This window comes from Lactuca sativa, chromosome 1, assembly GCF_002870075.4.
Source record: "Lactuca sativa cultivar Salinas chromosome 1, Lsat_Salinas_v11, whole genome shotgun sequence".
Lineage (NCBI taxonomy): Eukaryota > Viridiplantae > Streptophyta > Magnoliopsida > Asterales > Asteraceae > Lactuca > Lactuca sativa.
Genome location: NC_056623.2, coordinates 236,603,378 through 236,614,846, shown reverse-complemented (window position 1 = coordinate 236,614,846; position 11,469 = coordinate 236,603,378). Strand labels below are relative to the sequence as shown.

At 36.3% G+C, this 11,469-nt stretch overlaps 1 protein-coding gene across 1 annotated transcript; it reads right to left on the bottom strand.

The window, feature by feature from the left end:
• Window positions 1-5,924: 5,924 nt before the first annotated feature.
• LOC111896319 (histone H4) lies at window positions 5,925-6,369 on the bottom strand. The gene has a single exon (XM_023892333.3). It carries the CDS (start codon window positions 6,318-6,320, stop codon window positions 6,009-6,011), a length of 312 nt encoding a protein of 103 aa, XP_023748101.1. The 5' UTR covers window positions 6,321-6,369; the 3' UTR covers window positions 5,925-6,008.
• Between the last annotated feature and the right edge of the window lie 5,100 nt (window positions 6,370-11,469).

Sequence of the window (11,469 nt, the reverse complement as noted above, 5' to 3'; positions counted from 1 at the left end):
AATAAAAATAAAGTCAAAATTAGCCGACGGAGTCTAAACGAAAGTCGTAGAGCGTAGTCTCACCTTCGCGTGGATATAAAGAACGTCGAAAACGGAGTTCGTATGAAGAAGTTATGAATTTCCGAAGTTTATTAATCATTTTGTATTTATTTTTAATTCAAAATTCGGAAGCATTATCCGAAGGAGTCACCGATCTGATCCGAGGTACGCCCCGCGTACTCGAGTACGCCCCGCGTACTCCGAGGGATGTCGACACTCGCACTCGAGCACTTCGGATACGTAAGCAATGACGTTTTGGGCAGTACGCCCCGCGTAACACAGTACGCCCCGCGTACTCCGAGGCTCCAGCCTCTATAAAAGGGGATCCGAAGGCAGCCATAATTCTTGTTCATTTCTTCTCTTCTCTCTAGTCTTTTGCATCGTTTTGCGTGCCGATTCCACCCCGAAGTCCCGGTATCATACCCTAGCCCCGAGGCAAGTCCCGAGATCCCGAAGATCCCGAAAAGTGCGGTTCCCGAGTCGAAGCTCTGCCCGCGAGAAGTTCGATTTTCGAGAAGATCTTCCAGATCTGCTGAGGAATACTACTTCTATAAGCCGTAGTGCTGTCCGATCATCTTCTGATCAAGTGAGTGTGTAGTTATTTTTTCTAATACAATAATACGAAGTATTTTATATAAAAATACGTGCTATGTGTATATATTTGGTTGTGTTATGTGTGAATGTGTATTCACTCTCTTCTATCTTATAGATCTGCTTATTTCTTTATGAGATATGTGTTATGTGTGTGTGTGCCTCATCTGTTATGTGATATATGTGTTGATTAAAGCATGTTATACAGGTTTTCTTTAAACTATGTATACAAATGTATATTTTTATCTACTAATATGTTGGGTAGAACATGGGTAGACAGTTGGTGTGTAATAAACAGATGAGAGGCCTCGTTGTTGTTTGATTGAGTCATCTAGCGGAGTTTAGATGACGACCACTGGCTATTCTAGACAGTCTTGTGGAAACATTAGCAGGTTCGCCACCTGTAGGTGTTAATGAACTTGGGTGTTCATTCGCTGTACTCCATCCCCCTCATGGTTGCCTTATTTGACTTATATTGCTGAGGTACCCCCGAAGCATGTGTTGTCGCCCCGATGAAATATTCTTAGACTAGGTCCCTTATGTTAGTTGTTTTAGGGACATTAAAGTGAGAATAACGGGAATGGGTAATTGGGTTATTGTTGGTTGGTGAAAATTAAATATGATATTTATTGTGGGGCTCCTTTACTGTCTCTCACACCCAGAACGCCGCACCCTAAGCCCCCATTGTGATGATTCATGCTTTTGGCCATTTTTGAGTGATTTAGAAGAAGAAGAAGAAGAAGTGGGAATCTTTGAAGCATCAAGGAGTGGCTTTGGATCTGAAGTTTGGGGAACATTTCAGAGCATTGGAAGGTATCAATTCGTTTCCCTCCTTTAGATCTTCTTTGGTTATGAGTTTTGGGGCTTTTAAGCCATGCCTAAGATCAATTTCAAGCTTGAGGTCCAGATCTGAGGTTGCTACCTCAGATCCATGCTTGTGTTGGTTTAGAATCCCGTAAAGTATCAGCCATTGGGTGGATTTTGGAGCCTCTTGGTCTTAAACCCTAGTTATTGGTGCATTTTGCCTAGATCTCCCTCTCTACACGTAAAGTTTGCAACTTTACGTGGGGAATAGGCTTGGGAAGGGTAGATCTACAGTTTGGAGTCCATGCATGACTCGGAAGTCCTCTGCATGTAAGTGGATCTTAATGGACTCGGCGAGTCCTTCGAGTGGACTCGGCGAGTAGCTTGAAGATGAGGAGGCACTCGACGAGTGGGATGAACAGCTCGTCGAGTCAGATGAAGATAGGTATGAACTCGGCGAGTTGGATGAACAACTCGGCGAGTTGGATGAGGATTGTCGTGTGCTCGGCGAGTCTGTTCTTAGACTCGGCGAGTCAGGTCGCGTGGTCCCAAACCCTTCGAGTTAAGTCTCGAGTCAGCGAGTCGACAGGACAGGAATCGGGAATCAGTAGACTCGGCGAGTCAGGGGTTGACTCGGCGAGTAGAGTCGCGAGTGGAAGGACTCTGGACTTATGAACTCGGCGAGTCAGTAGGGTGACTCGACGAGTAGGGTTGACCTGTAAGGTTGACTTTGACCAGGACGTTGACTTTGACCAGAGTTGGCTTGGTTGACCTTTGAAGGTCAGTTAGACTAAGTGTTATGTTGATATTGGTAGCTCGGGGAGCTAGCGGAGCAGCAGTTCGGAGTCAGTGGTCAGGTAGCGGTCAAAGGGGTTAGCAGCAGCAGTTCAGCAGTATCAGGTGAGTTTCCCTTTGTATGAATGGGTCTGCGGCCACAATGCCGGCCCATGTAGTTATGAGTAGAAGACCCGGGGGTTAGCCCTAGGCACAGTATGCTAGGATGATATTCGGACGAGGTCCAATGATATAGGGCGGGTGCCCAAGGAGCGGTCTATGTGATAGTTTATACTTGTTGTCTGTGTGATACTTGTATGTGCCTGGTAGGGAGGTGAGTATGGGCGAGGTCCCGTATCTCACCAATAGCAGAGTGTGGATGGTGTTCCACATCTCAGTAGCAGCAGAGCAAGGGCGAGGCCCAAGTTAGGAAAGGAGTGAGGGTGGGTTGGGCCTGTATCTCACTATCAGCAGGAGTATGGACGAGGTTCCATGACTCATCAGTAGCAGGACACGGGCGGGGCCCAGAGATAGGCGAGGCCTTAGAGCAAGAGTTGTTAGTATATGTTTAGTTCATGTAATGTTATGTGATATGTTTATGTGCTATTATATTTTAGTGGGCGAGGCCCTGTGACAGGCGAGGCCTAAGTGAAACAGATCTGTATCCGAGCGGGGCTCGAAGCTAGGCGGGGCCGTTGTAGCGGGCGAGGCCCGAAGTAGAGGGCGAGGCCCAGGATAGCGGGCGTGGCCCAGTATGTGCAGTATATGGTTTTGCATGGTATGTGGTAAGGTGGGGAACTCACTAAGCTTCGTGCTTACGGTTTTCAGTTTTGTTTTCAGGTACTTCCGGTAGCGGAGGGAGGAGCTCGGGGTGATCGCATGGCACACACCATAGATTAGTCAGCCTGGGAATGTTTACTCTGATAATAAACATGTGTTTTGAAAACTTATACTCAGATTATGTTTTGGAATGATGTCTTTGGTTAAAGTAATGTTTTATTAAAAAGAAATTTTTTGTCTTGAATTTTGGGATGTTACACCATAACAACCCCCGGGTCTGAATCAACCCAGACTCCACAATGACTCTATATAACAGCATGTAGTTGTGTCGGGTCTGTAATAACCCCCAAGTCTATTTCACCCCACATACATAAGCATATATGCATATCATCAAGACTCACAAATACAACAAACACATACAGACATATTAGCAAGTGTCACAAATACAACTATCTTCCTACCCTACATAATCCAGTAGGTCGGCATTGGTTCCTTCAACCCATGAGTACAGTGAAGAGACTTGTCTAAACTACTCAACAGAAGCCCAACAGTTACTTCAGCCTCATAACAGCCAACCCAAACTCCCTAAACCCAAATTGAGACCAATCCTTAGTCAAATACTCAATTCTACCCAAGTTTGACCAAAAGTCAGACTAGTCAAAAAGTCAACGGTCGACTTAGTTAAAGTCAACGTCAACTTGTGACCATTCCTTGGTCACGCCGTGAGAGTGCAAAGACAAAACATTGATGATTCTGGATGTCGTCACGACGTGACACATCATATTTTATGTCGTGACTTCTGGTCAGAAGGCCAAAATCTTCATTAAGTGCTTAGTCTCTTCAGAGCAAGGCCCATAACCTCAGATCTAGATCCTAAATAGCTTCATAATTGATATAATTTCCAACTGTATCCATTAGAATGATCCAAACAACCAAGATCTAGTCTTTAAGTCTGAAAGGGATCAAGAATGCATCTTTCTCAGCTAAATCCATGAAGTCCAAGACTCCAACCTTCATATATGAATCAACATGATGTTTAGTCTGATAAACTTTCCAACTTTATCCATAATAATTTCTCAAGCTTTCAAGATCTAAACTTTAATACCCCAAAATGGCCTAATTACCAAAATAACTTGCGTGGCTGAAAGTGAAGGCAATAGATCAAAACTTTTCTAGTCCATGAGGTCCAAGAAAACATTCTAAACTAATCAAAAGGTGTTGGATTCCATATATGAAACATACAATGTTCTTGGGACCTTAGAGAGTAATAAAGTTGGAAACTTTATTCCCAACTCTCACTCACAAATCATTAAAATGAACCAAAACACCGAATACACTTAGATCCCAAGATGGAATGCAATAATCTTGGAACTTTGTAACTTACAATGGTTTAGAAGGTAAATGAAAGTTGAGATCTTCAATTGCCAATCTTCAAGGATCAATATTGAATGAAAACGTTGCTCCAAAACTACCAAAAAAACTCCAAAAATCGATGAGAGAGGAGAGGAGAGTCTCAAATCTTGAAAATGGAGGCTAGGGTTTCTCCCAAGATGTTCTACATATGATGAAGACTAAGAAAATACCCTAAAACGTTAATCCTTACCTTTAAATATCTTGAAAACCCTAAAAAATTTGTGGGCTTTAGGTTTCACACTTCTCACGTCGTGAGAATTACTTCTCAACCCGTTAGAACAGGTTTTCACCCCATTAAACTTCAACTTCAAACATTCATAACTTCTTCATTTTCGGCATTCTTTATACGCACAAAAATGTATTAACGAGCCCCACAACCTTATCCAATTACTTTTGACTCAAAACACACCAAACTAAAATCATTAATTCATGAAAGAAGTCTGAAACCTCACTTTTCTCATTTTACCCTTTGACTAAAAAACACAAACCAAAGCTTTAATCACTTATCCAATATTATAATCATCCAATAATGTCTAAACCTCGTTCCCTTGAAGTCCAAGATTTTTACTTGATCCATTTATTATCCATGATCTTATAATAAAAAATTTCTCCAAACAGAATGTTATAATACCAAACAAATATTAAATTTTAAAATAAAATGAAAGAAAAATATAAAATAAATACACCAAGGGTATTTTGGTAATTTCAATTTTCAAATGGACCAAATATACGATGAAACTAACTTAAAAAGACTGTCAATGTCAAAAGGTCAGAGTTTAGACTAAAACCAAAAAAAAATATATACCACAGAAACCATTTTTACAGTTTTTTCTAAAAAAAACTAAAATGGCTATAAAGAATAAAAACATAACAAATTGAAAAACAATAAATTAAAAACAACCTAATCGGCATTCTATTTAGATTTTAATTGTCTTGTGTTTAATTACTTTGTATGACAATTTGTATTTGGATTTTTAAATAATAGTATAAAACAACATAATAATAATAATTTTTTATCAACACATTCGATGGGATATACAACAACCCAAGTGTGTCTAGTTATAAGTTGCCAATGCAACTTGCAAAACCTATTTTGACAGTTCCATTTTGTTGCTCTTTCACCAAAGCTCTTTAATTCTACTGATTCAGTCAAATTCGAATATGGCTGTCATCTGTATATTAATTTTGAAAGCCGTTGACATTTTTTTATGGTTGCAAAATGCAATCGTTCATCAAAAATTCAAAATAGGTTACCCTACTTTCGCGTCACGTTGAAAAAATTTAATGATTCTTTGAAAGATATCAGCAATTCAAAAACAATCGGTGACATACATACCTGGAACCAAAAACAACTACAAATCATAAGAAGCATTCAATAACTCAGTAAATCAATAGTTCGTGATCAAATCTGATGATATTAATTAAATACGACAAATCCTTATAGAGTTTTAAACAAATATAGTTCAAACCCAAAAATGGAAGCCAAAAAATTATGAATCATTCAACCCTACAGCAAATCAATATTCCAAAAAGACAAAACGGCATTTTGTTAAGATTCAATAGTTCGTAAACAAAATAAACACTGGTACTGGAATGGAGAAACAAATTTAGCCTCCAAATCCATACAAAGTTCGGCCTTGTCTCTTGAGAGCGTATACAACATCCATGGCAGTCACCGTTTTCCGGCGAGCATGCTCCGTGTAAGTCACCGCATCACGAATCACATTCTCCAAAAAGATCTTGAGAACACCTCGAGTCTCTTCGTAAATCAATCCGCTGATTCTCTTCACTCCGCCTCTTCTAGCCAACCTCCGAATCGCCGGCTTTGTAATTCCCTGAATGTTGTCACGGAGTACTTTCCGGTGACGTTTTGCTCCGCCCTTTCCAAGTCCTTTTCCACCCTTTCCACGACCAGACATTTTCTCAAGGAGAATGGTAAAGAATATAATGAATCGGGTTTGAATGTGATGCAGGAAATGGATTGTCGGCGTGTTTTTAAAGGTGAAACTTTTGGAGGGATTTTGAATTTTGGGCGGAAGAAGGTTTGGTGGTCGAATTCGGATCCGTGTGAAATGTTGTGGTTCATTCTGAGCCGTTGAATATTTTTCAGAGATTGATGAGATTGATTTTCCATGTGTATTTGCTGTTGTCTATTTTTCTAAAATGAATATGGTATTTTTGGAATTTTGATATGCTTGTATTTAATTTTTTTTATTTGTGATCTTTTATAAAAATAAAGTATTATAATCAATACTATATTATTATTATATTATTATGTAAATCTTATATTTTTAAAAATAAACTAATATAGTATTACTATAATTTTTAAACGTAATTTTTAAACTTAAATGTCAATAAAATAATATTAAACTTGAAATAAGTCTACCATATGAATTATGCAATACATAGTCTACGTCTTATGTCCTATATATCTCGGCCGCCCCTTCTTATCCGGTATCTTCTATTGTTATAACAAAATTGAATTGGTTAAAGTTAAATCAAAATTCCTTCACTTTTAACATATCTGATTCAATTTTATCTCCTATATAAAAGACGGCATCCCTTCATTTATACTATAAGTTTAAGAAATCCAGAGGTTTCATTGAATTACTTGACCTGTTATTGAGTATGATCTACGATTTTGGTTCTATCTCCAACCTCGTATATTTTGCTCTCTATTTCCATCTCTTGCATCTATTTTGCTATGGTTGATTTGAAGCATATAGTGCTTATGTTTTTTTGGTATTTTAATTAGATTGTTTTCGTTCAATAACATAGGGTTTTAGAAGCGAACACACAGGGAATGTTGAGAACGATTAACACCTGTTTCGGTAGAAATTTCTTCTAAATGTCTCAAGTCTTAAATTTTATCAGCAATACTATAGCTAGGGTAGTTCATTATTCGGATAAAACTGAATTGTTCAATTGGATAATTTGGATTAGATTATTTGGTTTTGCTAATTAGAATTTTGGATTTCGGTATGTTTTTGATGCGTAATAAAAAATCGAATAGTCCTAAAAAACCGAATAAAATTTTAATATTCTTTTATGTTTAATATAAATCATTAAATTTATTATTTGTAAGTTATGTCTTTACTACAATATAATAAATAGAGTTTGGTTGGTTTAAACTTATTTTTTTAAAACCATATAAATCCATAAAACAACAAAATATGAAATGTAATAATCTCAAACCTTAGGGGCATATTCCCGATTCAGCAATTCAAATTCAAATCCTTTGATGAATGCTAATTTCATTTTTCTAAATCCAAATAGCCGATTTGCTAAATTATATATATATATATATATATATATATATATATATATATATATATATATATATATATATATATATATATATATATATATATATACACACTAGCCGTTTGTCCGTGCAAAGCGGCGACGGTGAATAGTTTATTTCAAGCAATTAGTTCCATTCGGAGACATGTTATATTTTTAAGAACACTTGCACTATTATCGATCGGTTTCACAAAAATAAAAAGTGCAATGCCAAAACCAAAGAATATTGCAGTGGTGGATTCCATGGAGGCAAAGGAGATGAAGATTTGAATTAGTTTCCAGTCAACTATATTTCATGCAAAAAATTAGGGAACTCCAATTTGAATGAGCTTTTAAATTTCAAACGATTTGTTGAAAAGAAGTGTTTCAGATTTCGAATGCACCAGATACCAGAGAAGGGATATTTTAGGAGTACAAGTTGGGTCAAAATTGATGAAAATACTAATTCAATCCCTAAAAATAAGGAAAATATTAATTTAAATGTGTTTTTAATATTTGTATCCCTAGCATTATCATTTGTAATATATATATTATAATATTATTATATTAATAGTACTTTAAGCTTAAAGACTTGAACGTCTTAAAAAAATATTATTATTATATTGATTCTATTTATAGAAATAGTAAGATTTCTTTTATAAGGTAGTATATATATATATATATATATATATATATATATATATATATATATATATATATATATATATATATATTAAAATTCTCCTATCTTAGCTACAGTACGTGACCACGGTACTGTAGCTTGGGTAACTTACTTCCATCGTGGTTAGTATTCGGCCCTTCTATATTAAAGATATCCCGATCCTTCAACCGTCTTCCTTTCATCTCCCGTTGCTTCTTCATCTCCATCCTTCCACAAGGTTTCTCTTAGCAGATCCTTTATTCGCACACCGATGAGGAGCACGAACGCAACAGATCAGGGAGGTGGGGAGGATGGTTCAATGGTGGCAAATCTGTTGAGTAGGGGAGTAGTTGACCTCTGGTCGCCCCTTTGTGGTCTACTCTTCATCTGGTAGAGAGAGGGAAAACAAAAACACGAATGGAAATACATAAGCTCACTCCGTTTCTTCTACATCGAACTCATACTCCTTATCGCTTGCTTCTCTGTCACATCTTCCCCCGCTTCCCACCACCCTTATAGTCTTCTCTATTTATACCATATTCAAGCCCTAAATCGATTGTCACTTGCAACTGTAGAAAGAAAAAAGAGAACGAATGGAGACGGTGCTGACCACCGAAGAGGGCAGCAGTGACGTCCGGTCGGAGATGTCGAGGAATCGACATACAAGAATAATCAGGTAGGTACACATAGCTTCAAAAATCCCCGATGAAAAACCCTATCGACTCCTACATCTGGGTTCTTGAAAAATTCCATTTATCAGAGGCTCGGGATTCACGTCGAACTTTCCAGAGCAGCGTAAGACTCCTTCTCCGATATCATTAGTGCTGATGCGTCCAGATTAGGTAGATTAAGGCACCCAAGACCGATAAAGCGTTCCATGTCACTTAAACCCTAATCTATATGGTATGTAGTCTTCCTCAACGAGTTGTTTGTCTTAATTAGAGACGACGTCGAATTTCAGGTGGACAAGATCCCCGGGTAAAGCATATTTTCAATCCTTTATCAATTTGATTATTTTTCTTTTCAAGCCATGTTTATGGTAGGAGGATGCCATGTCCTCATGCCAAAATGTGAAGCTGAGTCACCTCTTGAAGCTATTGAAAAGCATCATGTCACTTCCTTCATAACAGTTCCTACAATTATGTCCAATATGATTTCTTTAATCATGTATTTTTTTTAACCAATACATATACAAAGTGCATTTCCATTAATAAGTATTTTTTCTGTATTCAATCTTCATGACTTCATTTCAGATTTTTAGGGAGAAAGATACATGTAAAGAGTTATTAATGGTGAAGAAGATTCTGAATGGTGGTTGAAGCCTTTTAGCTAAGCTAATTAAAGAAGAAACAAATGTTTTTTCTACAGCTGTGCTTTTCTCAGCTTGTGATTGGTTTATATTTACTTTCATTTTTTTGATGAAGTGTATGTATGAGGAGGGCATTTACGTCTTTTTCTTTTGAATGGATGATTGAGTGTTATTCGTCTCTACATGTTGAGTTGAAGATTAGCACAAAGGATTCAGGCCATGTTGGACAAATTCTAACAACGGGGCCCCATTTAATGATCGGATACTGGGGGACCCGAACCACCATATTCCAACGAAATCAAGGTGGCATGAAACTGGTGATATCGGGAGAATAGATGATGCATTTTCAATTTTCCCTTTTTTTTATTTTGTTTGTTTATATTTGCAAGTAATTTTTTCATTTATCTATGCAGATGGATATCAATCTTACCATTGGTAAATCTTCATATGGTTCTTATATCGCTCTAATTTGCATCATTTTAACTGATAAAAAGTGAAGTGACGTGATGTTGAATACTAATTATGGAGTTGTTGGATTACCTGCAGGTAATTAAAATATGAAACAAGGTCAACCCATAAGAAATGATGGATCCGTTCGCTCCCCGTTTCTAATCAAATCACCAAAGGTTATGATTTTACCTTTATTATCCAATTATTGACAACCATTAATAAACATGCATCATTTAATAATCTTTTGATTACATTATCACTTTCATGTTTAAATCAAATAGTTATATAAATTCACTAAATAGCTATATACTTTGTATTTTGTTTTGATTCCTTTACCAAAAAAACAAAGTACATTGACATTTTCTACTTTTCCGTCTTTAGGTGGTTAATGCAATAAATAGCAACGAACTTTGAATTTACACGTTTCTGTTCTGTTTTTTTTTGTATTTTCTTTTGATTTTTTTTGCTAAAAGCAAACTACATCGCTATTAAGTGTATTTTCCATTTTTTCCGTCTTTAGGTGGTTAATGCAATAAATAGCAACGAACTTTGAATTTACACGTTTCTTTTCTGTTTTTTTGTATTTTCTTTTTTTGCTAAAAGCAAACTACATCGCTATTAAGTGCATTTTCCATTTTTTTCGAGTGAAATGCCCTAAATAGCACCGTCCTTTGCCTTTTTATGTATTTTTTTCTATTTTTTTTGCAATTTCTTTTAATTTCTTTACCAAAAATGAACATAGATCGCCATATTGTACATCTTCCAATTTTTGGTTATAAATGTAATAAATAGCACTATACTTTGAATTTATAGTTTTTTTTTTCTTTTTCATTTTCTAATTTGTTTCGATTTTTTTACTAAAAAAGAAACACTAAATAGCAACGTACTTTGAGTTTACGCCTTTTGGTTTTTGTTTTCAACAATTTATTTGATTTCTTTTCCAAAAACCAAATCACATTGCTATTTGTTGCATTTTTCATATTACGGAATTCTAACATTTTATGCCCTTATACTGGATGAGATTGCTATAATATAATTGGGTAGAAATTTCAAAGTACAATGTCGTAATGGGAAGAAATGTAAGTAAACAAACCAATAAAAGTACAGTAGTATTTGTTTCATTTAGCCTTATAAATTGCATTACAAAAATAGGAAACAAATGTGCAGATATTGAATCTAATGAAAAAATGAACAACAAACATATATATCAATGGATTTCAGCCACTTCAAAAAGTATCTCACTCAGCTATTAATAGGATTTAATGATTATCTCTAATATTTCACTTTTACTCCCTTCATTAAAAATACAACAATACATCCAAATGTGTTTTTGTTTTGACAAACATACATAGATGGCAGTCAATGG

What these genes read in the sequence shown, in the direction of transcription:
- LOC111896319 (XM_023892333.3), bottom strand. Translation starts at nt 6,320, where the DNA reads ATGTCTGGTCGTGGAAAGGGTGGAAAAGGACTTGGAAAGGGCGGAGCA.